At 44.6% G+C, this 26,094-nt stretch overlaps 1 protein-coding gene across 1 annotated transcript; it reads right to left on the bottom strand.

Moving 5' to 3' along the window:
* Positions 1-343: 343 nt before the first annotated feature.
* LOC136431260 (DNA topoisomerase 2-binding protein 1-like) lies at positions 344-26,077 on the bottom strand. The gene is made up of 21 exons (XM_066422586.1): positions 25,987-26,077; positions 24,619-24,870; positions 24,039-24,171; positions 23,081-23,301; positions 18,850-19,004; positions 17,681-17,838; positions 16,423-17,121; positions 15,685-15,886; positions 14,951-15,173; positions 14,465-14,524; positions 12,356-12,452; positions 11,627-11,774; positions 10,684-11,288; positions 9,939-10,082; positions 8,995-9,144; positions 8,328-8,480; positions 7,608-7,760; positions 5,531-5,764; positions 4,597-5,055; positions 3,262-3,462; positions 344-1,811 (listed from the first exon to the last, which is right to left on the bottom strand). The coding sequence occupies exons 2-21, from the start codon at positions 24,837-24,839 to the stop codon at positions 1,275-1,277; spliced, it is 4,953 nt and encodes a 1,650-aa protein (XP_066278683.1). The 5' UTR covers positions 24,840-24,870; positions 25,987-26,077; the 3' UTR covers positions 344-1,274.
* Positions 26,078-26,094: the final 17 nt, after the last annotated feature.

Here is a 26,094-nt window from a genome sequence, read left to right as displayed (position 1 = left end):
GCTTAGGTGTGTTTTACCGGGCCCAGCCTGCTTTATTGAATCGTTTCTGATAGCCTACTTAGCTGCCAAATAGAATTTCACTGCCACCCTACTTCCGCCACCCTGTCGGTGGCGACGTAATCTAATCCAAGGCCGTAAACACATCCCGAGCGGACTAAGCTGTCTTGGCGGGAGGGGTAACTCCCAGCGCCGTAGACATATCAAGGAGCCCCCGATGGTATGGTTTCCTGGCTATCACTTCCCTGCGAACAGTTGTAACAGTGTAGTCCAAGCTCCACTTACTGACTACTCTGGAAATCTCGCCCAATATGAAGGATGATCGCAACATCACAATAGAAAAAAGTGAAATTTCAGACTTTATTTGTAAGCAATGTTAAAATTCTTCAATGGTCACAATATGTAGACAGGACTTGTTAAACTTCAAAAGACAAATAATTATGAATAACTTGGGGATTGACAATGAGTGAAAACTTGAGAAGAAAGGACTAACACAAAGAAATATTATTTCGGCAGATGACAGATTGCATAAAATAATGTAAAGACAATAGGATGGAATAACTTGCACACATTTTGGGCACAATTCTAACAAATTGTGAACCTAAAAAGAAAGTTGTAAGAATACATTTCCTTCTAAATGATCATTCCTTGTCTATCCCTTCAATATTTTTTTAATAGTTATCATATAAAAACTACCATACAGCAAACAACATGTTTGGTCCCCTCAAACTAATTTCATAAAATGATTACCATTTTTATATAAATCTCTTTGAGAGCATTCCACCAGTAAAATAGTACATTTCTATTGACATACAGTGTAATGGTCAACGGGAGGAAGAGGCTAACACTGTACATGATGCAAAAAGCAACATGGCCACAACAGCAACAACTAGGTAGTAAACGGTTAGTTTTTGGCCCCGAATGAAATCCATGTCCAAACCAAATTTTACTCTTACATAATATGTACCCTCTTCATAATCTCCAAACAGATCTACACGGTGCCAAAAATCGGATATGATCGCCAGAGAAGCTCCAGTCAACCAGATAAGTTCCAGTCCGCACCGGTGCTAGCTTCTCTGGCTAGCATATACGATTTTTGGCCCCGTGTAGATCTACTTGGAGATTACTATCTTCATGGCCAACTTTAATTGAGTAACTTACAGCCTTCTGCTCCTTTTTCCATGAAATTGTTAAGTTTTGGGACCCAAATGGAACCCATGTCACATCAACACTCTTGTAACTGTATCCGTTCTCCTCATTCACTCCTTACTATTGAATTACAGTCTTTTGCTTCGCTTTCCGTCGAGCCCACTCACAGAACTGGCTTTCCGCTTCCTGGGAGTCTCGGTCCCCGAAGGCTCTTCCCGCGCCGTCATGTGAGGAACGGCTTCACTGATGACGAAGTTCTGTGGTTTAGGGATGGGATCCTGCATAAGGTAGTCTGCGATGTACTCGGACTTCAGGCACCAGACCCCAGCTTCCACCAGGGCCTGTACGTCCAGCGACTGGTCCACTCCCTTGCCTTTGAAATCGATGAAGGCGTGGGTCGCCTCGGAGAAGTTGGCGTGCGGCGGGCGCGTGCTGAGGACCGTGGCCCCGCCGGACTCGAGGAGACGCTTGAAGCCTGAGGTGCGGCCCGGGTCCACGTGGAGGAGGACGGCCCAGTTCTGGAAGGCGCTGACCTCGGGGTCGTTGTTACGGGCGCGCACGTCGGCGAGGTTCTGACGCCACCGCCGCGCCGCCAGGGCCAGCCGCGCCACGTTGTCCGGCATGCCGCTCACGTCTGTGGCAGTACCCCACTCGTGAGGCTCCTCCTGTGTACAGAAATAACACGCTCTTGTCAGTTTAGAACAAGAACCATGTCATTGTGCAGGCCTACAGTGGACATTCTCTATCAACGATATCTCCCTACTTCTAACTATTCTACATTTTATAAGGTTACTGTTAGAGCAAGAGCCGTGAACAGTTTTTTTAATAAGGAAAGGTGTAATCATTTATGACATGTAGCATTTTGCAATCTTGGCTTGCAGAAAGTTGTTATCAGTTGTAAATACATTGTGCTTGTAAAGAAGAATTGGTTAAGGTTCAATGTACATGTACATGTACACTGACACTTTTCTGGATGTGCAATGAACAGTTCATCACTGAAGTGGCCATTACCTCGAAACTGTAGTTTTGGGCTTCCTGGCAGGTCTCGAGGTACTGTGCCACACATTCTACCCATATTTACATATACAACAACAATGAAGCTCTCTTAAACCACTGTGCTACACATCCCAACCAACAATGAAGCTCCCCTTACTTCCACAAAGGCCTTAGCCTCCCTGCAGGCCTCCATGTAGGATCTGTGCAGGATCCAGCCTCCCATGGCCGGCATTACTAACCACTGTACCAAACATCCCAACCCACCTTTACACCAACAACGAAGCTCCCCTTACATGTACCTCTACAAAGGCCTTAGCCTCCCTGCAGGCCTCCATGTAGGATCTGTGCAGGATCCACCTCCCCATGGCCAGCATTACTAACCACTTTATAAAACATCCCAGCCCACTTTACACCAACAATGAAGCTCCCCTTCCCTCCACAAAGGCCTTAGCCTCCCTGCAGGCCTCCATGTAGGATCTGTGCAGGATCCACCTCCCCATGGCCGGCATTACTAACCACTGTACCAAACATCCCAACCCACCTTTACACCAACAACGAAGCTCCCCTTACATGTACCTCTACAAAGGCCTTAGCCTCCCTGCAGGCCTCCATGTAGGATCTGTGCAGGATCCACCGCCCCATGGCCAGCATTACTAACCACTTTATAAAACATCCCAGCCCACTTTACACCAACAATGAAGCTCCCCTTCCCTCCACAAAGGCCTTAGCCTCCCTGCAGGCCTCCATGTAGGATCTGTGCAGGATCCACCTCCCCATGGCCAGCATTACTTACCACTGTACCACACATCCCAACCCCCATTTACACCAACAACGAAGCTCCCCTTACCTCCACAAAGGCCTTAGCCTCCCTGCAGGCCTCCATGTAGGATCTGTGCAGGATCCACCTCCCCATGGCCAGCATAACTAACCACTGCACCACACATCCTAACCCCCATTTACACCAACAACGAAGCTCCCCTTACCTCCACAAAGGCCTTAGCCTCCCTGCAGGCCTCCATGTAGGATCTGTGCAGGATCCACCTCCCCATGGCCGGCATTACTAAGCACTGCACCACACATCCCAACCCCCATTTACACCAACAACAAAGCTCCCCTTACCTCTACAAAGGCCTTAGCCTCCCTGCAGGCCTCCATGTAGGATCTGTGCAGGATCCACCGCCCCATGGCCAGGGCAGACAGGTACTTCTCATTCCTGTTGGGGTTTCCCACCACGATGTGGGAACACCGGGGGTCGAAGGTCTGCTTATCGATGACCTCGCCACCGAGTTCCTCGATCAGGCCGCTGTAGTCCATCTTCTCCTGCGGGTCAGAGAGCGAAGGTCACAGTTCAGGTATGGTGAAAGATTTCGAATGTGGAGTGCACACAGGGTTAGAATTATACCTTTTGTGTTGAATGATGCTGACATTTTGGGTAGAAATTGTCGGAAACAGTGGTATTCTCTTCTTCTCCTTCCGTTGAACTCAAAGCATAACGCTTTTTCGGCGCAATTTGGCTTCTCTATGGCTCATGTATTTAGCCAAGCACACTGGGTTATCCCTACTCTTCTTGATAAGTACTGTATTGTGGGTTCTTTTACATGCAGAGGTTTGACGCCATAAGCTCTCTAGTTCAGCCTCACGCATGGGGTCGCGGGCTTTACGTTCCCACCCGAAAGAACGTTGCGACTCTCTTCCAGTCACGTCCAGCTAAGTAGTTGCTAACTACTTGTTGTCCTATGTTCCCCAAGCCATTCACATCTTACCAAATACAACAAAAAATGCTGAAGTCATTTAACCAATTTATCTAACAAAAGTCAAACTATTGGACAATTTATCTCTAAGACAACTCAAACGTTCCTGTAACTTTAATGAAAAGCGGCCTGCAGGTTGATTGCAGCTTGTCATGAATAAGCAAGAAGAGCGTGACTACGAGATATGCTGAACTTAATGAAGATGACAGAAGCCTACAGAAATCCTTTCCCAGCCAAGTGGTTGTTATCCTCCAAGCAGAGGTTTCGGTCGAGAGGGCTAGGAGTGGCCGCAATCTATGTATAACTATAAGGTTCTTTGACCTGCGGATGTCTGACAATTGAGGCTAATGCCTGAAACTCCCTCATACTTGGGGCCGCCGTTTTTTCTTCACTGCTACTCTTCTAGTTCTACTGAACATTTTTGGAACAGTCCTAGGAGTAGGAGGTTAATTGATCAATAAAGATAATATTTATAGATTACTGTAAATGCATTTAAGTTTGGTTGGTTTCGATTTCGCGGTAGGGAGAAAACGGAGTGTTTGCTGTGGTTTTAAGTTTGCCTTTGAAACAATAGTAGCGCTACAGTCATAGGTGGGCAAAAAGTTTTGTGTTAGTTATAAGTTCGCGCTGAAAGTTCACTGCGAAAACTGCGAACATAAAACCACCACGAACATTTCTGCATTTACAGTATCAGTGTCCTCACCTGTGGAGTCATCCCCGACATCTGGAAGATGTACACCTGCTTCTGTACCTCCTCCCCCTCTTCACCCTGTGCCTTAGTTACGGTCGGCGGGTGTGGCACAGCTGGCCTCGCAATTGGGAACGCAATGGACGGTCCCTCTGGAGTCGGTGTCGGCTCCTCCTCCCCAAAACTTCTGTCGGCTCCCTGATTGGGTGAGGTCGATGCTGCTCTGTTATTGGCCGACGGGAGCCTCAGCTGACCGGGTCCTTGCTCCTGATTGGCTGTCTCCCCTGACATTCTGGTGAGGAACTCCTGTCCGTCCTGTGAAAGTTCGTCCATGTCCTGAGTGGGGCTGGCCCGGTAGCGCAGCTGTTCCGCGATGCGTTCCCTCTCCAGCCGTCCAGTGGGGTCGTCCCAGCTGATCTGTATGCTCTGTGAGGCTTCTGTGAAGTTCTCAGGACACTTTGCTGCACTTTTGGTCTAGATAAAATTTAGATAAAATGATAAATTAATGATGATAATATGATGATAAATTTAGAAAAAAATTTACAGATTTTGAAAAAATTATAAACTAATGCTGATAATACATGTATGATGATAAATTAAGAAAAAGTAACCTTTCAAATACAGGCCAACATAATACTGATGTGGTTATAGAACAGTTTCACATTAGTTTGAAGAGGAAAAAATTACAATTTGTCACATTGATATAGGTTGAAAATCTAGGTGAACAATATTTCCAGATAGATCAAACCCTCCAACTGGACAAAATGCAGAGATTATCAGTTATCTTTTAAACTTGTCCCTAAAAGATCAAGAAGTCTCCTGTTTTGACAAACTTTATTTTAAATACCCGTTTTGCTGAAGCCTTTTGCATTCAATTTGGTAATTTGGTTACTGAGTTTGGCAGTAGTGAGAACAACAATATGTAGCTGAATCTTATGTTATAACCAACCTGTTCTTGACCTGCCAGTTTGTCCTTGCTGTCACCCTTGGAAGTCTGGGACGGTGCCCGTGTTCTGCTGCGCGTGGAAAAGCGCTTGGCGCTGTCGTCGGACGCAGACGGCGTTCCCGTGGAGTCGTTGAGACGTTTCGTCCTCCTACGCGTGCTACGAGTGACTCGTGTCGCAGACATGATCTCTTCAAACTGGCGCTGGAAGTCATCCCTCATCTCCAGGGTCCCTCCCTCCTGAGTAACAAGTAGACAAAATCTACACTCTGTGCAAAACCACATAACCAACATTTTCCCTGCTGCCGTTTCTTTTTGTGCAATTACCGTTGAACCAAACAGCTCTTTATTTGCAAACAAGTCATTCTTGAATGCAAGTCACGTAATAAAACCTCTGCAAGGCTGAACTAATCCTCAACACTGTGTAATCTGTGCAGTCAAAGTCTGGGGAATGTTTTTGTTACTGTTACCTGTTGCTTTTGAGAGCTGATGAAGGCAATGAAATCTTTAAATACTAAAACTAAAAGATTTTGCTCAGCAGACCATTCTTTTTCTTCTAGTACCAGTAACATCTTTTTTGTTTCAAATTAGCTTTCTAGTTTTTTTTTCCCCACAGCTGCAGACACGTTCTACTGATGGTCAATCCTGTCGTTGCTCCTGCTGTCCTCAGATAAACTTGATCATCCCATACTCCTGGAGAGAATCTTCACAGAACTTGCTATCAAGCCCATGTACATGCATTTCCAGAACTACTGCATTCAATAACACTATAGTCTACATGTACAAACCTGGTCCATGTGTGGCCTGTCCTATCATTGGTCATCCTGTCCGTGGATACACAATATTATAAGACTTAAATCCAAGACTTTTCCCCTTCACTTGCTTTCCAGTCCTTGCACACATATTTCTAGAAGAACAACTATTCAATAACACTACAGCCCACAAACCTGCTCCATGTGTGGCCTGTCCTTTCATTGGTCCTCCTGTTCTTGGATACACAATTTTATCAGACTAAAATCCAAGATTTCCCCCTTCACTTGCTTTCCAGTCCTTGCACACATATTTCTAGAAGTACAACTATTCAATAACACTACAGCCCACAAACCTGCTCCATGTGTGGCCTGTCCTACATTTGTATCATTGATCCTCCTGTTCTTGGATACACAATTTTATCTGACTAAAATCCAAGATTTGCCCTTTCACTTGCTTTTCAGTCCTTGTACATGTATTTCTAGAAGACAGTACAACTATTCAATAACACTACAGCCCACAAACCTGTTCCATGTGTGGCCTGTCCTTTCATTGGTCCTCCTGTTCTTGGATACACAATTTTATCTGACTAAAATCCAAGATTTGCCCTTTCACTTGCTTTTCAGTCCTTGTACATGTATTTCTAGAAGACAGTACAACTATTCAATAACACTACAGCCCACAAACCTGTTCCATGTGTGGCCTGTCCTTTCATTGGTCCTCCTGTTCTTGGATACACAATTTTATCTGACTAAAATCCAAGATTTGCCCTTTCACTTGCTTTTCAGTCCTTGTACATGTATTTCTAGAAGACAGTACAACTATTCAATAACACTACAGCCCACAAACCTGTTCCATGTGTGGCCTGTCCTTTCATTGGTCCTCCTGTTCTTGGATACACAATTTTATCTGACTAAAATCCAAGATTTGCCCTTTCACTTGCTTTTCAGTCCTTGTACATGTATTTCTAGAAGACAGTACAACTATTCAATAACACTACAGCCCACAAACCTGTTCCATGTGTGGCCTGTCCTTTCATTGGTCCTCCTGTTCTTGGATACACAATTTTATCTGACTAAAATCCAAGATTTGCCCTTTCACTTGCTTTTCAGTCCTTGTACATGTATTTCTAGAAGACAGTACAACTATTCAATAACACTACAGCCCACAAACCTGCTCCATGTGTGGCCTGTCCTGTCATTGGTCCTCCTGTTCTTGGATACACAATTTTATCAGACTAAAATCCAAGATTTTCCCTTTCACTTGCTTTCCAGTCCTTGAACATGTATTTCTAGAAGTACAGAACTATTCAACAACACTCTAGCCCACACACCTGTTCCATGTGTGGCCTGTCCTGTCCCTGTTCTTCCTGTTCCCTGTCCTCCTCTCCCTCCGTACTGTCCTGCTTCTCTTGATGATCGGAATCCTTCCTGCGGGAGGAACTACGGGTCGACCTGGCGGGGGTCTTAGACACAACCGCTTGCGACTGGAGGAAGGAACAAAGAACTTTTCATCAACTTTTTGCCATGAGGAAGGAACAAATATCAATTACAGCGCAATCACTACATAGAATTTTCTTTGGCAATTTTTACTTTGTGCCCTCGAGATTTTACTGATCTGATTAAGGGGTCGGCCTTGGTGTCTTTTTTTAACTCATTCATCTTGTACGTGGTTAATTTTCAAAAGTGTGCCTTGTGTATATACTTCTGCAATAAAGATGATGTTGAATCCCTTCTCATCAGCACTACCTTACTTTGAAAGAAATTCCTTGGTTTTCAAAAAGATTTTGGTATTTGATAAAGATGCTGTCTATTGGTTAGATGATTCGTTACTTGGTACTGTGCAAGTGTGTGTCATGTGTGAAAAATACTCGTAATCCATACAAAGTTCAGGTTTTATGACATCCGTCCACGATAAGTTTGGCGTTGTATGTGTGTGTAAGTTTGTACCCTTACCAGACTGAGTTTGGGGTTGTATGTGTGTGTAAGTTAAACTTTGTAGCCTTACCAGACTGAGTTTGGGGTTGTATGTGTGTGTAAGTTTGTACTCTTACCAGGCTGAGTTTGGGGTTGTACGTGTGAGGAAACAGTGTTTCGTCGACCCTGGCTCCCTGCTCATCGCACACCTGCAGCCAATGGGGGGACACGATCGTCTTCCCCTGCGACCGTGCCGTGCGGAACTCTTTGGTAGTGTCATTGGCTCGGCCCTATGGGACAGAGACAACAACATATAAGAAAGTTACAATCTTTACAAAGGAGGTTTTGTCATCTGCGTACCTTCGGTACATGTACATGGATATGTGTGGAAATAGTTCGACTGAAAGTCATGAATTGTGTATTAATATTTCATGATTGTTGGAATGTGGGTATGTGTCAGCAAAAAAATAGGGCTCGACTTTGGTACTACATGTACATAGTGACTTACTTCAGAACTGCAGCAGTTGTACATGCAGCAGTTGTATTCTATCTTTTTGAGTGAGAGTGTCAAGACTTTTGGGTAGAAAGGGCCAACCAACAAGACATAAGTGTCTGGCGATTGGCTTTCAAACCTGAACTTACTGTGTGTACATCTAACGCTTGTAAGATGGGAAATAATGGACGATAAACCATAATTTGGGAGTGAGTCAGTGATAGCTCCTGTTGTGTTTGGAACAATAATCATGAAAAAAGGAAAATAAAGATTTACAGCATGTTGTCAAAAATACAACAGACTCAGCCCACCTGGAAGATGAAGTGCGTGACGCTCTCGTCATACGTCCACCTGTAGTCGGCTCCCAGGCAGTTGGCCAGGTCGTTATAGTCACTCTGCTGCTTACTCAGCTTCTTACTCACGTAGATCACCACACCAGACAGCGGTCTGGGAGGGGAGGGCTGGGGAGAAAATAATCATTCAGGACATACATGTAGTACTGTACTAGTGCTGCATACCTAAACACATGGTCAGGTTCAGGTCCTGATTCAAGTCCAGTGGTTCAGGTTCTCTGGTACGGACTTATAAGTCATGAACTCATGGCATATGTAAAATTCCATGTTGACATACAGTTGACATACAATCTGAGAAATGTATACATGAAAAATTAGTCAACACAAAAGCACAGTCATACTCATAACCACAAAAACAGCAATGTTTTTGTCTTTTTTCAGTGCAAATTTCACGATCTACATGTATGGAAGGTTTTAGATGGTTTAGAACAAAGGGAGAATATATTAAGTGAGAGGTACTTTTTTGCAACTTTAGACTTGGTTCCTGATCGGTTTCGTTTTTTTTGGACTTGAATCTAATTGTTTTTACAACTCCAGTTTAGGTCCGGAGTTTAGGTTCATGTGTAGTTTAAGGGCTAACATCAGTGATCACTGATACGATGCTGTACAGTTAGTAGATACTAGCAATTCAGAATCTTAACCAAACATCGGTAAATACATGAAGATACGTAATACATGTATACATGTTTGATGTACATGTCCATATGCCAGCAAAGGGTTTGTTTGTTAGGCTAAGCTTTTATTAACTAATGAAAAACGTATAGTCAGCTGGCTACTTTTTAATGAGATCATGAGAGAAGAGGTAAGGCTCAGACAAAATGTAGCAAAGATACAGATGACATGAGTGACTGGAAACATTTTTTTCTGCTAGGCCTTATGACTTTTCTTTTCAGTACACGTACCTCCTTAGTGAAGACCTCCTCTTCTTCTTCCTCCTCTTCTTCTCCTTGCCCTCCTTGCTGCATCCCCATGGCTGGCTGGTTTCCCTCCTTACTGAAGTTGGACAAGGCTTTTTCAAGGTTCTGCTGCAGAAGGGCATCTAAGGGCTGGAGATGTAAGCAAAGAGTCAATATTTTGGTGGAGGTTATCTCTGTATGCACAGTACACAATGAACACAGGTACAGGAAAGAATTTTGCCGCTTGCCTTTTTTGGAAATTACATGTATGCGCACTTTCTCAAATTCAACTGCAAAATTCTTGATACCACATTCCAACTATAGAGTTAAGTATTTGTGCTACATATACTTCAGGTTTGCTATGCCTACATGTATGTAAGTTTCGCAATTACGGGGTCTTTTTATAAGTATGAATTGGTATTGAATTTTCTTTTTATCTGAGTTGAATGTGTGATAGTTGTGTGCCGATTTGTTAAAAATAGAGATAATGCTAGCGTCCCCCAAAGCACCCCTCCCAATCAAATGGTATACGTTACGTATGGCTTCCCTGCAATGCCACAAAATCAAGATGGCGGCCACCACACATGCCAACGGATCCAACAAAGGTTTTGCTACACAAACCTGTAACAATGGCTATCCTGGATATACATGTAGAAATACAGAAAATAATTATTACAAGTAAGCCCAAAGGTGTTGTTAACTATCCTGTGCATGAACACCGCCTAGCAGATCATGACAAAACTGCACCTACCACGCTGGACCTCCTAGCCCTCTTCCTCTGCCCCTGACTGCCGACCACAGCGGGAGACTGTAGGGCGTCCATGGCATCCTGCATGTCAAACGAAGGCTTGAACACCACCCCTTTACTCAGGAACTTGCTGGGCGTGTCCAACTTCACCTGTGGCTTCTGAAGCTCCGTCAGCCTCTTGTTCTTCTTAATCGCAAGCTGCTCTTTACTCAAGACTGGCGTCTTGTTCTTAGAAGCCAGAGGCTCTTTGCTCAAGACAGGTGTCTTGATCTTTGTTAACGCTGATGGTGCGCTGGTGTCTTTTTTACCATCTTGTTGTTTAGAAATTGGTGGTTCAGACGGCTTTTGAGCATTAGGCTTTATGCTGGAAGTCCTGTCCTCTTTTTCCGTTGGGGATTTTCTTTCTTCTTTTGCAGAAGGGCTTTTCTTCTGTGCTGAAGTAGAAGGCACGGAGATTTGCTGTTTGGGTAGAGTAGAAGTTCTTCTGTCTTCTTGTCTGTTCTCTTTGTTACCCGGGCTGTCTTTGCTTGGTCCTGGGGCCTCGGATGGCGTCACATTTACCTGAGCTTCTTTTGGTTTGGATTCTTGATTTGGTGTCTTTGGTTTTTCTAGAATAGGGAACGAAATATACAGTGAATTGAGTGAAAAATTTCACATGTAATGAATGTTAATGGTAGAGAGTTGTGAATAGCACGATTGTGATACATCAACAGCATCATCCTTAAGTTTCTAAACAATTTCTACAGTTAATTTGCAACATATGATTTGAACAGAGAAATAATATTAGTCTGCTTTGGAATCACATATACATTAGGCCACACGAATTTAATTTCTTGGTTAACGGATTTTAAAATTTTAAAACATCATTAAAACAGAAGGCTGGGGTGAAAACTTGCACCTGACCCTGTTCACTCCCTGAAACTGTGTGCACCAAAGGGTAACCTACTTGCAGTTTTGTCTGCTACAGGCTCCTGAGACTGTTGTTGTTGTACATTACTGACGAGGAACCGTTCCTCTGGCAGCTTCTTCCCAGTTCTCCCACACTCGAACACCCAGTGGGACGTCACTGCAGGGAGCTTCCACTTCCTCGTTGCCTGGGGGACGGAAAACAACACAGCTTTTTTTATTTATGGTATTCTTTGGAGAGGTGTACAAGTACATTAAGGTCTCATTCATGAGTTTTTTCCCCACATAGGCTTACAATACATGTTATAATACATGTTTTACATGGGCGTGTTCGTAATGAAGCTATAACCAAATGAATGTTATTCATTTTATGTTGAGAACATTTACCCTAGATCATGTAAAAAATTGCCAACAGTTACATACAATCTCTTTTTATAGCAATTACAAACTGCACTTGGCTACACCCCCAAAAAGGCATTTTTCCAGCTGAAAGCGCACGGTCGCATCACACACACAATGTTGGGGTGTACACGTCCGACCTCGCGCGTGGCTGCCAAACTTTACCTGCTAATTTCTTCTGTTACAAACAAGCTTTCATCAGTTTGACGCTTGAGATCAGTCGGGCTGGCTAAAAGGGATTTTCCCACCGATATAAACACATGTTCATGCAGCCGTTCATTTTTTGGGGTACGGATTCTTTTAGGGTACCCACTCGTACATTGACATTAGACTTGAAGTCAGGTGTGTTAGCTGTCACCTGTGTACTTACATCATACTTGGATCCTTCAGGTGTCTTACAGAGCAGGTGAGTGCTGGCCTGAAGGTTCTTACTGGGCTGTGCCTTCCTCACAAAGAACTCCTGACAGCTGAAAATGACAAACAACATATATCATATACAGGGCTCGTAATACTGGGTGCATGTGCACCCAGTGCACCCAATTTTGGAGCTGTGCACCTAATTTGTTACTGTGGGTGCACTGGTGCACCCAAATATTTTCGTACATTACGGTTTAATGTGTAAGGTATCACTGCACACTAGTAGACAGCATACTCTTGACATCTTAGTGTAAGAAAATAATCAAATCTTTGTTGTAGTATTTGTTTAAGATTTTGATGTTAGAATTTGATTTAATTTCGATTTTGAAAGTTTCAAAACTGCGTGCCGAGATTGCGTGCCAAACGTGCATGATGAGGAACAGTAAGGTTTGTCATTAGGTTTTGCTTACAATAGTTACCTTCTACTTTATTTTATGTGGTGCACCCAAACATTTTTTGGTGCACCCAATTTTTTAGGTTGGGTGCACCAGTGCACCTATTCCCAAAACTGAATTTCGAGCCCTGATATATATATAAACTACGCACAAAAAGTTCGGAAACTTAACTTTGGTCGATCATATTTCCGTTATTTTTTTACCGATTTCAATGTCTTACATATCATTTAAAAGCTTTTTCGATTTCCTTTCCCATGATGCCAAACTTATTGTGATTGCGAGTTCATGAAACGAGCATTAGGCCTGCTAAAGTGAGTGGGTCGAAGAAATAAAGTGCCCAGATTACCATGCTATAGTCAAACATGCTATTCCGTACATATTCTTCTGTTGATATTGACTTCTGTACGAGGGTATTGTGAAAAATCAACAAGAATAAACGAGACATATTCATGAAAGCTAAGTTTATTCTTTATCAAAACCAACAATCTGTGTCTTAGTAACGGGTTAGCAAGGAGTCTTAGTAACGGGTGATCCAGCCACGCGCTGTCACTACAGCACGGCACCTCCTTCTCATACTCGTCACCAGTCGCGCAATGCGATGCTGTTGGATAGCGTCCCATTCCTCCACCAGCAGTCGTCATAGGTCAGCTAGCGTTGTTCTCTCGGTCACTCTTGCACGGACAGCTCGCCCAAGCTGATCCCATAGATGTTCGATGGGGTCCAGGTCCGGGCTCTTAGAGGGCCACTCCATCCTCTCTACACCTGTATGCTGGAGATGGTCTGCGATTATCCCTCCCCGGTGTGGGCGGGCGTTATCATCTTGCAGCAAGGCAGTCGGCCCCATGTTATGGAGGAAAGGGATGGCCACCGGATCAAGCACTGTGTCACGATATCTTTCTGCATTGAGGGTTCCTGGTACAATGACAAGTCTTGTCTTTCCCCTGGAGGTAATGCCTCCCCATACCATGACGCTGACACCACCAAATGCTGTGGTGTAAACAATTGGATCGATGTGCTAAAAATAACCTTGGATGTTCTGTGTGCTAGAAATAACCTTGGATGGTCTGTGTTCTAGGGATAACCTTAGAACCCGGGGAAACAATATATTGAATCATCATCCGCGCCCATACCGATAGGATGTCACAGCGCGCGTATGACACCAAAAGGGAATTTTGGGCACTTTTTCTCTGTGACCCACTCACGTTATTAGTCCTGGTACTTGTTCCGTGGGTTTTCAATCACAATAAGTTTGGTATCATAGAAAAGGGAATTACATAAGCTTTATGATGATATACAATGCATTAAAATCGGTAAAAACACAACGGAGATATGATCAACCAAAGTTAAGTTTCCGAACTTTTTGTGCGTAGTTTATATAATTATATATAAATACATGTAATCTAGTTTTCTACCAGCTTAGGGTAAATCCATGTAAGTTACATGTAAATATTTTGCGTTTGGGAATGCATCTCATTATGTATAAGCAGCAACAGCTGTGCTGCATTACTATGTGAACCAGTCAGAATTGCCTTGAAGAAGGTGACAGATGGTCACCGAAACGTCGGTGGAATAAATCTCTTCATTGTGTAAAAAGAGTCTTTAAATCCATGTAAGTTACATGTAGAAGTCAGCAGAGTCCAAATTGATTAAATTGAGTCTGAGCTTACCAAGCACCCAGTTCCTCTGCTAACCCAGTCAGAAATTCCCTCTCAACTCCTGTGTACTGGCTGATAAGGAAAAAAAGAACAAGTGCATGATAGTCTCTTTCCTAATAAATTTTGTATCTATTCAGCATGTGGAAGGCTTGAAGAAGAATCATAAATTGAAACCACTAGTGCAAGCACAATCACTGATGGTAAAAGATATGTAAAGGTACAAATGTTACAATTTTGTAAATCCTGTTCTTGCTATTTACAAACGGTGAGTTTTATTTGCAAGTTCTTGTTTGAGGACTAATTGCAACATGAAACAATGCATATAAAAAGTATACGGATATTGCAAGTTAACAATGGTGACAAGTGGAACAAGTGACTATTCTAAGAACTGCTAATACAATCTACGCTTTTTGGGTTTGACTTCTTTTTTTGAAGCAGTGGAAGACTATAATAAAAAGTTATGAATATCATAACTTAACATAGAAAAGTGATACATACCTGAGAGAGAGAACACAGCCCACCAAAGGCATGCAGTCAGGTTTGAATGTGAGGGGTGTGAATAAGGGGTTATGTTCAGGACTGAGCAGGGTCTCCTGTTCCAGACACATGTTCAGCCAACAGTCTGTTACTATCTCCTCCGCAGAGATGCCCTCAGGAAACCCCAGGAGCGGAACCACGGCGTAGTTGGGCACAGCTCTGGACCCTGACTTTACAACGGACCCTAGATATAAAAGGGATAAAAACATTCTGTCAAACATAGAAGTATCAGGAGCAGCACAACCATGTAGTTGGGCACAGCTCTGGACCCTGACTTCACAACAGATCCTGGAAATCAGAGAAAATCAGGAACAAAGTTCTGTTCAAGGTACAATACACAGTTTTAGAGCAGTGAAAGTACAGAATCTTTTGGCAATGACAAGAACCATTTTCCCTCTTTTTAACTATCAAAATGTTAACCTACAACTTACATAATATATCATATAACTTTATTCAAAGACAGTAAGGACATAACAAAAGTTAAAATACAATAAAATTATAAGACAAAAACAATCAGTGAAATACTACATTTTGTACATGTATGGTATTGTTTGTGGCAATATGGTTTGTTTCAATCAGCAGGTTAGTAGACTTTCTTCTAAATCCTTTGAAGAATTTCTTTTTCATTTCATACCCCCGTGATCCTTCTCTATCCATCTCTAAGTCTTATGAAAAATTCATCATCTCCACTTCACCTCCATTCTGTCCCACAAACTCGGCTAAGGTGGCGGTCTGTGTCTCTGTGAAGGAGTAGAAGGAGAAGAGTTTCCCCTCGAACACTCCTCGTCCTCCCTCCTCCATCTCTCCCTGGCAATCTTCATCCATCTCCACGGTAACATCCTCCTCCTCCTCAGGCTGTTTCTCCTCTAGGTTCATGAAGACCACCTCTTCATCATCCTTGGTAGGGAGATGACAGAAAGAAACTTAAAATGTCATAAAAAAGTACTTGATGTTATTCAGATTACGTTGATGAAAGTTAGACATCCAGGTAGTAAGATACGCCAAAAATAATTACTCAAGCAACTGGATAAAATTTTGAAACAGTCAGACAAATTTTGACTGTTTCAAAATCTTATCCAGTTGCTTGAGTAATTATTTTGGCGTTATTCAGATTAGTCCGAAGATCATTGATGCTTGCAATGCATGTACATGTACATGGTTTGTTATCATCAATAGTTATTAAAATCATAAATAAAACTGTCCGGAATAAAACTTTCAAATTAAAAAAAAAGTGACATGATGAGAATCTGATGTTATAAAAATCCAAGTCAAAAGGCAAATGTGAAAGCAAACAGCTGATTTGAAAAGTAGTTTTAAAAATAAAATAGATTATAATTTTTTGATCACTGATCACATATACTTCTGTGTAAAAACAAATGTGTATCTTTTAGATGTATGTCCTTTACAGCCATATCATAAGTAGTGGCCCAAACCTCTTCTGTTTGCTCTTGGTTCTCTTGTGGTGCTTCTATAGTTGTGACATCTTCTTCCTCCTCTACTTCAGCCAGATACTGACTCATGATGTCATCATCTGCTGGTTCTTCTACTTCCATCTGTGTGGCATCTTCATCTTTATCTTCAGGAGGAGGGGGCTGGTCTGGCACGGCCTTCTCTGCTTTCTTTGACTGCACGGGAGAGCTGGGGTCCAACGGTGGGAGCTCCAGGCAGTAGAACGGTTCCTCCAAAACCTGCTTCCCTGCCTTGACGCACTCGACCAACCACTTTGCTGACACCACGTGTGGACGGAGGTTTTCCGCTGTCAGGTTTTGTGCGAGCCGTTCGTCCGGACCGCTCATGACCACGTGTGACACTTTCTCGTTTAGCTGGTTGAGTCTCATGCCGCCGCCGGCGTTGATGATCTTTCTTAGTTTCTCAAGCCTGGTTCCACTAAAGCCACTCAGGAATATGGTGAAGCCGTCTAAGAACATGCCTGCGCCGATGTTTGAGACGTCCAGGGCGTCGAGCTCGCCGTGCGGCGTCTCGCCGTAGTCTCGTGAGGAGTCCAGGGGAAGGCGTGTGGCGTTGAGGTTGGTCTCGTTGACGTGAGACATGTTCCCGCGGCTGGAGGCCGTGGATATGGTGCTGATGTCGGCGATGCTGTGGGTGCTGAACCGAGGGGCTTTCTTCTTCTCCTGCAACAGGGGGAAGAAGAGGTCATAAAATGTAAGACAATAGATCATATGTCTGTGTAGATGTACATTCATATTTGTACAATGTAGCAGTCTTCCTCCTTTCTGTGGTCAAGACCAATCAAAGGAAAAAATCCATGGGTATGGAATATCGGTAGATTATTATACAGCAATGTGTAGCATTCTACTATTTTTTTTCAGATGTAATATCAATCCTCATCCCTTCATAACTTCTTAATTAATCCAATCAATATTCACAAATCATACAATAAGCAAACTAACCAACTTACAGACAGGAGCCATTGAAAACATAACCATCTTGCTAACATCTTGTCTTGGGAAGTATATACTGTAAATGCAGAAATGTTCAAGGTGGTTTTATGTTCACAGTTTTTGCGGCGACCTTTTCACTGTGAACTTAAAACCACCGCATACATTTTGTCCACTACTGTAGCAGTATGTGACTATAGCGCTGCCGCAAACTTAAAACTGCCACGAACACTCTATTTTCCCCTTAGCACAACATCAAATCCATGCATTACACAGTTTCAGTCCTCCCTACCTGTGATGGCGTGGATGTCTTGTTGTCCCCGGTGCCGTTTGTTTTGTCCAGACGGTACAGGTTCTCGTCCTGACATGACCCGGCTTCCAGGCTATCGTAGAACCACTTGGTCGTCACGCAGTGCAGCTTCCACTTCCGCGCAAACTCGTACTTGGCACCTGGGACGAGTAATAAATTGATATATGTGGTGTTACAAGAAGACAGTCAAAACTGTTTGAATCTTTGGCACAGATAACCCCATGTTATATCTGCGTAAAGCCACGACACTGGGTGTAGCTCCCACGTCTGCGCAAGCTAAAATTTTGGCACCTGGGATTGGTATTTCAATCACTACAATCTATTGGCTCCGAAATATGAAGCATGGATTCCCTGATTCTAACTTTTACAGCAGTTACAATGGAGCTTGATACTCCAATATACTAGAGAATAAAAAGGTCTGCAAATTTTTCTAGGGTTCTGTTAGCCTAGCCTGAGTGTCATCCTGTTTAGTTCCAGGCTCTACATGTACCAAACCTGTTTGGTGAAGGTAGAGCCTGGAACTAAACGGGATGAAACTCAGGCTACCATTAGCCCTAATCGCCATCAAAACCTCATACTAGTCATAGCTACTTCACAGGCTATTGCATATAGATTATGATTTAGGGATATTCTTTCCTAAAATATCAGGGAGGGAGGGGACTGTTACATGTAGGTACAAGAATTGTATGTCTTGCAATTCCCTGTGACCCACTATGTGTATCTGTATCAAACATTTGTCTTCTCTTTCATTTTGAGACATCTAACTAACCCCTCACTAAGTCCTAACACAAGAGTCTAGCTACATATAGACCTTAGTTTACAACTTATATTTCTTTTAGATTACTAATATTATTCGCAACCGTAGGTTGTCTCTGGCCGGCCATGTTATACGCCATGAGGAAATGGCGGGTATGGTTCTCCTCTGGAAACCGAATGAAAGGCGTAGGCGTGGTCGCACCTCGTTGACACTAAAGAAAGTAATCGAAGAGGATGTTGGCCTTGAAGATGAGGAACTTCGATCTGTCATGTGCGACAGGAACTTGTGGAAACACTTGTGTCACCTCTAAAAAGAGGATGAACTGAACTGAACTGAGAAGCAGTCTATTTATCTTGCAAAATGTTGTCACACAGAGCAAAACTATCTTGTTCACCTTTTGGTTCCTTGGCGACCAGGTGAGTGCACTCCTCCCTGCGGAGTTCTCCGGAGTACCTCCCTCCATACTGCTCCACCTGTGTCCTGATCTCCTGTCTGTCCCCACCATCCAGTCCTGTCACACACACCACACAGCCCTGGAACACTGGGCACCTGGAACAACACAACAACCATCAGTCCTGTCACACACACCACACAGCCCTGGAACACTGGGCACCTGGAACAACACAACAACCATCAGTCCTGTCACACACACCACACAGCCCTGGAGCACTGGGCACCTGGAACAACACAACAACCATCAGTCCTGTCACACACACCACACAGCCCTGGAACACTGGGCACCTGGAACAACACAACAACCATCAGTCCTGTCACACACACCACACAGCCCTGGAACACTGGGCACCTGGAACAACACAACAACCATCAGTCCTGTCACACACACCACACAGCCCTGGAACACTGGGCACCTGGAACAACACAACAACCATCAGTCCTGTCACACACACCACACAGCCCTGGAACACTGGGCACCTGGAACAACACAACAACCATCAGTCCTGTCACACACACCACACAGCCCTGGAACACTGGGCACCTGGAACAACACAGCAACCATCAGTCCTGTCACACACACCACACAGCCCTGGAACACTGGGCACCTGGAACAACACAACAACCATCAGTCCTGTCACACACACCACACAGCCCTGGAGCACTGGGCACCTGGAACAACACAACAACCATCAGTCCTGTCACACACACCACACAGCCCTGGAACACTGGGCACCTGGAACAACACAACAACCATCAGTCCTGTCACACACACCACGCAGCCCTGGAACACTGGGCACCTGGAACAACACAACAACCATCAGTCCTGTCACACACACCACACAGCCCTGGAACACTGGGCACCTGGAACAACACAACAACCATCAGTCCTGTCACACACACCACACCGCTCTGGAACACTGGGCACCTGGAACAACACAACAACCATCAGTCCTGTCACACACACCACACAGCCCTGGAACACTGGGCACCTGGAACAACACAACAACCATCAGTCCTGTCACACACACCACACAGCCCTGGAACACTGGGCACCTGGAACAACACAACAACCATCAGTCCTGTCACACACACCACACAGCCCTGGAACACTGGGCACCTGGAACAACACAACAACCATCAGTCCTGTCACACACACCACACAGCCCTGGAGCACTGGGCACCTGGAACAACACAACAACCATCAGTCCTGTCACACACACCACACAGCCCTGGAACACTGGGCACCTGGAACAACACAACAACCATCAGTCCTGTCACACACACCACGCAGCCCTGGAACACTGGGCACCTGGAACAACACAACAACCATCAGTCCTGTCACACACACCACACAGCCCTGGAACACTGGACACCTGAAACAACACAACAACCATCAGTCCTGTCACACACACCACACAGCCCTGGAACACTGGGCACCTGGAACAACACAACAACCATCAGTCCTGTCGCACACACCACACAGCCCTGGAACACTGGGCACCTGGAACAACACAACAACCATCAGTCCTGTCACACACACACCACACAGTTGGAACACTGGGCACCTGGAACAACACAACAACCATCAGTCCTGTCACACACACACCACACAGTTGGAACACTGGGCACCTGGAACAACGCAACAACCATCAGTCCTGTCACACACACCACACAGCCCTGGAACACTGGGCACCTGGAACAACACAACAACCATCAGTCCTGTCACACACACCACACAGTCCTGGAACACTGGGCACCTGGAACAACACAACAACCATCAGTCCTGTCACACACACCACACAGCCCTGGAACACTGCGCACCTGGAACAACACAACAACCATCAGTACTGTCACACACACCACACAGCCCTGGAACACTGGGCACCTGAAACAACACAACAACCATCAGTCCTGTCACACACACCACACAGCCCTGGAACACTGGGCACCTGGAACAACACAACAACCATCAGTCCTGTCACACACACCACACAGCCCTGGAACACTGGGCACCTGGAACAACACAACACAACAACCATCAGTCCTGTCACACACACCACACAGCCCTGGAACACTGGGCACCTGGAACATGTACAACACAACAACCATCAGTCCTGTCACACACACCACACAGCCCTGGAACACTGGGCACCTGGAACAACACAACAACCATCAGTCCTGTCACACACACCACACAGCCCTGGAGCACTGGGCACCTGGAACAACACAACAACCATCAGTCCTGTCACACACACCACACAGCCTTGGAACACTGGGCACCTGAAACAACACAGCAACCATCAGTCCTGTCACACACACCACACAGCCCTGGAACACTGGGCACCTGGAACAACACAACAACCATCAGTCCTGTCACACACACCACACAGCCCTGGAACACTGGGCACCTGGAACAACACAACACAACAACCATCAGTCCTGTCACACACACCACACAGCCCTGGAACACTGGGCACCTGGAACATGTACAACACAACAACCATCAGTCCTGTCACACACACCACACAGCCCTGGAACACTGGGCACCTGGAACAACACAACAACCATCAGTCCTGTCACACACACCACACAGCCCTGGAGCACTGGGCACCTGGAACAACACAACAACTATCAGTCCTGTCACACACACCACACAGCCTTGGAACACTGGGCACCTGGAACAACACAACAACCATCAGTCCCGTCACACACACCACACAGCCCTGGAACACTGGGCACCTGGAACAACACAACACAACAACCATCAGTCCTGTCACACACACCACACAGCCCTGGAACACTGGGCACCTGGAACAACACAACAACCATCAGTCCTGTCACACACACCACACAGCCCTGGAGCACTGGGCACCTGGAACAACACAACAACCATCAGTCCTGTCACACACACCACACAGCCTTGGAACACTGGGCACCTGGAACAACACAACAACCATCAGTCCCGTCACACACACCACACAGCCCTGGAACACTGGGCACCTGGAACAACACAACACAACAACCATCAGTCCTGTCACACACACCACACAGCCCTGGAGCACTGGGCACCTGGAACAACACAACAACCATCAGTCCCGTCACACACACCACACAGCCCTGGAACACTGGGCACCTGGAACAACACAACAACCATCAGTCCTGTCACACACACCACACAGCCCTGGAACACTGGGCACCTACATGGGCAGAATTAACGAGTGGTTAAATTTATGGTGTAGAAACCAGAGTGTGACCAACTGACTTGTACACGCAACATTTATGACTGCTACTGTTGAAGAAAAGAGTTATTTATACTTAATTTTTGGGACAAAGAGGATAGGTATATTCATGTGTGTCTTCATACCAAACTGTTAAAATCCTCCCACACCATTAGGTGTATAGGGCTGTGCCCATCTCCGTTTCATTGCCCTGGGCCACACTGTGGCGCAATCACTGCAGCAGGGGGCTAGTCCACTGGCAGTGAATGTTAAACTTCCATACTGACAAATAATGAACCAAAGTCTTTGGTATGACTCAATACGCCTCTTGACCAGAGGTGTCCTGCCTGGGGCTTGAACCCGGGCCTTCTGGTCCAAATAATTTAAACTAGATGTGGCAAGTAACAGAAGCGCGGACCACTACACCACAGGGAAACCCCTCATACAAAACTGTACAGTGCAGTAACTATCCTCAACGTCAAAGACAATCTGGAACAAGTTTTTATTTATGTTTAGTCAGATGTTCCATAGGTCACCACCTACTACAAATAACAGTCGAGTTGTCCTGTTCACTATTTTTAAAAAATGCTAATAAACCCGTATTATCACATAGCCAGATGGCGTCGACCAATCAGAAGACTCCATTGCCCATGTGTTATGATGCCATAACACACCCGTTCGACCGTACCATTATGTAGAGGGGGAGGTTTTCTTTTTGTTAACATTCGTGTAATGTTTATTTGTTCCCAAAAATGTTTACTACCTTGGAATAAATCAAATATTTTGTAAGCGTATGACAAAATAGAATAAACCATTTCAATACAAGTCTAATCTAAACGGGAGGAAAGAAAACAGTATTCAGACACCCAGCAGGGAGGAATGATGATGATAGATAATAGAATAGATTTGACATGCCAAGATAAAGGTAAAACCTGAGGAAAAGCTACTCACTTGTACTGATCAAACTCCTCATCGGTGGCGCTGATGTGGCAGGTCTTACCCCGTTCCCAGCAGGCTCTGATCCACTCAGGGAGCATGATCGGTTTCTCCAGCTTCACGGCAACGTGGTACTTCTTGGATCCCACCTCCCCCGCCACCAGGTGCGTCACCATGGCGGTGAAGTCCTTAGCAACACGTCCTCCCATCAGGTGGACCAGCTCATGGATGGTGGTCTGAGATCATAACATATCATTAATCATCATAATGAGAAATTAAACAGTTCTCCAACTCAAAGAATTGATTCACCAACATTTTTGGACCAAATCTCTCAGGTTTCTTCAGCTATCTGACCCAAGTGCTGGGGATTTTTCCGCACATCACATTTCTAGAGCACTTGGGTCAGATAGCTGATGAAGGCCAATAAATTCAGTTTAAAATTCTGGTGAGTCAATTTTTTGAGTTGGAGAGTTTAATTTCCCATTATGCAAATTACCAAGTCGGTTGAACTTTCATGCTCATATCTTCTGGTTTGATGATAAATTGATAACACATGCTGAAAAACATTGTGCATTCTAACACATACACAGACTAAATTGGTAAATACATGACATATTACTACTTTAAAAAAATGATTAGACTGGCTACAAATTCACTTGTGACTTTTTCCAGCTTTCTTATTCACAAAATAACAAACTAATCAACAACTAAATGCTGCCACCGGGAAATAAGTTGGTAAGCTGATAAAAATAAGCCCTTTCGTAGATTCGAGTACCCATGTGCAGTGTCAAAGGTGAAGGCCCCTGGCTTGCAAACAGTTCTCGTCTAGACCATTGTTTACAATTGCATAACAACGTTCAGATGTGTTTTGTTTACGTCTCAGGGGCCTTTACCTGGGACATGCATACTCAAATCTACAAAAGTGCTTATTGCATGTATTGCAAGAAGAAGCTTTAGGTTTATCCTATCCTACCCTCTCCTCTTTCTCCACACTAGAGCAGCTGATGACCACATCCCTCATGGCCATGGTGTAGATGGGATAGTCGGCCTTGGGGATGGCCTTACCCAGCTTCAGACAGGACAGGACACACTGCGGACCTACAATTCTGGGAACATAAAAATATAGGTACATGAATAAATCACCATCATCATATTCATTTATTCATTGGTTTAGAATGTACATGCCAGGGTTGCCCAACTAGCCGGAGGCTATTACTAAGGGCGAACCCATGTGTGGTCATAGGACTATAGGGATTTGGACCATCTCGCACCGGGGCATGCCCCTACTCTTTTTCGAAAGGTTTGGTGGGTTCTTTTACGTGCGCGGGTGAACTTCTACAAAATGTACCAAAACCTCAAAACTATGTAACAAAGAACAAAAAAAAAAAACTATTTGAGTCATCAAAATATAAGTTATAACACACACATTTTTAGATCTATGTTCAGACAATCAGTAGCTATACTTAGTATACCTGACAAACTCATGTAGACTTGCCCTACTCTTTCGAGTGGCTGTCGACACATACTAAGTATTCTATTGTTCAGTTCCTAACCTGCATTTCAATGCCTTCAGATGATCATACACCTCCCCCTCGAACGGATCACACACGACCAGCACGTTTTTCTGTGCCTTGGTGATCTCGAGCGCCGCGGCGCCGTTGATGACCTGCGTCGGGAGGTTGGCGGTGGTCCTTACGGCCTCCTCTGCTCGCTGCATCTGGTTCTGGTCATCCTCATCCAGCAGGACAAACTGGACAACGAACTCCTCCGCCATACTGTCACTCTACGTACTGCAAACTTAGTTTCTGTGGGAGGAATAGACGCTTTATGTTGGTATTGTGATAATTACAGTAAGCCCATTTGTAATTCCGACTACGCACGTATGGCCTGGTCCCAGTCTCTAGGGGTCGGCTTAGGTGTGTTTTACCGGGCCCAGTCTGCTTTATTGAGCCGTTTCTGTCAGCCTGTCTACTTATCTGCCATATAGAATTTTGCAGCCTGTCTACTTAAGCTGCCATAGAGAGTTCCGCTGCCACCCTAATATAATCCAAGGCCGTAAACACACCCCGAGCGGGCTAAGTTGTCTGGGTGGGCAGGCATCACTCCCAGCACCGTAGAGATATTGCCGGGAGCCCCCGATGGTATGGTTTCCAGGCTAACGCATGTGCAGTGTCAAAGGTGAAGGCCCCTGGCTTGTAAACAGTTCCTGTCTCAACATTGTCTAGATTTGCATAACAACGCCCAGACGTTTTTTTTAAAATGTCTTGGGGGCCTTTACCTTTGACACTGCACATGCGTAGTTGGAATTATGAATGGGGTTATTGGACTCCACCAGAGACCATGTTGGTGGAAAACTGGACAACAGGAGCAGCATGTTAGGTGTTAAACAGATCATGATTGTGAATTTCACAATCAAAGTGTAATCCAACATGGTGCAAAATATGACATAAAAATATGACAAGCCTATCTCCTTGTTCCTGCCTTCACTATCAAATGAAGCATCACATTGCAGGCAGAAAAGGCTTGCTCCTCTACCTCTGTCTGAGAAAATCTCAAATTATCACAAATATTTTGGGTCACTGTGCCTACTTGTAGCTGAGTAGTTCAAGCTTTTTTAAGCATATTGAAGATGGTACTAATCCCCCGTCACACATCCCAAACAGTGATGCCTATTATTTAGGGTTGTTGGGAAAACATTTAGGGATTTACTCTTAATTATTTGTATTTCGCAAAAATAATTATGTAACGTTACGGGCATACACATATATATGCCCCCCTCCCCATCTATCCAAAATCATGAACGGACAGATCCAAACGCTCTTACTGTACCGTTTAGATATAGTATGACACCTTAACAACAACCAGATGAGTCCGTATTTCTATAAGATAGTTCCTTAATAAGTTTTAGTGAGTAAACGCACCTAAAACTGCGAAATCAGACGATGTTTTCCCAAATTCCCTCCAGAAAATCCCGCCATTCACTTTTCAAAGGCGGCCATTTTGCTGCAGTGCATCCTGGGACAGGAAAT

This window comes from Branchiostoma lanceolatum, chromosome 3 (genome assembly GCF_035083965.1).
Source record: "Branchiostoma lanceolatum isolate klBraLanc5 chromosome 3, klBraLanc5.hap2, whole genome shotgun sequence".
In the NCBI taxonomy this organism is placed as follows: Eukaryota; Metazoa; Chordata; class Leptocardii; order Amphioxiformes; family Branchiostomatidae; genus Branchiostoma; species Branchiostoma lanceolatum.
The sequence above is the reverse complement of the archived record's forward strand: the minus strand, read 5'-3'. Positions and strand labels throughout refer to the sequence as shown.

What these genes read in the sequence shown, in the direction of transcription:
- LOC136431260 (XM_066422586.1), bottom strand. Translation starts at nt 24,839, where the DNA reads ATGGCGGAGGAGTTCGTTGTCCAGTTTGTCCTGCTGGATGAGGATGAC. An exon ending in GCAGAGGAACTGGGTGCTTG is followed by an intron (nt 12,453 to 14,464) that starts GTAAGCTCAGAC and finishes TGTCATTTTCAG; the next exon opens with CTGTCAGGAGTTCTTTGTGA. An exon ending in TGTAGCAGACAAAACTGCAA is followed by an intron (nt 11,289 to 11,626) that starts GTAGGTTACCCT and finishes TCCCTATTCTAG; the next exon opens with AAAAACCAAAGACACCAAAT.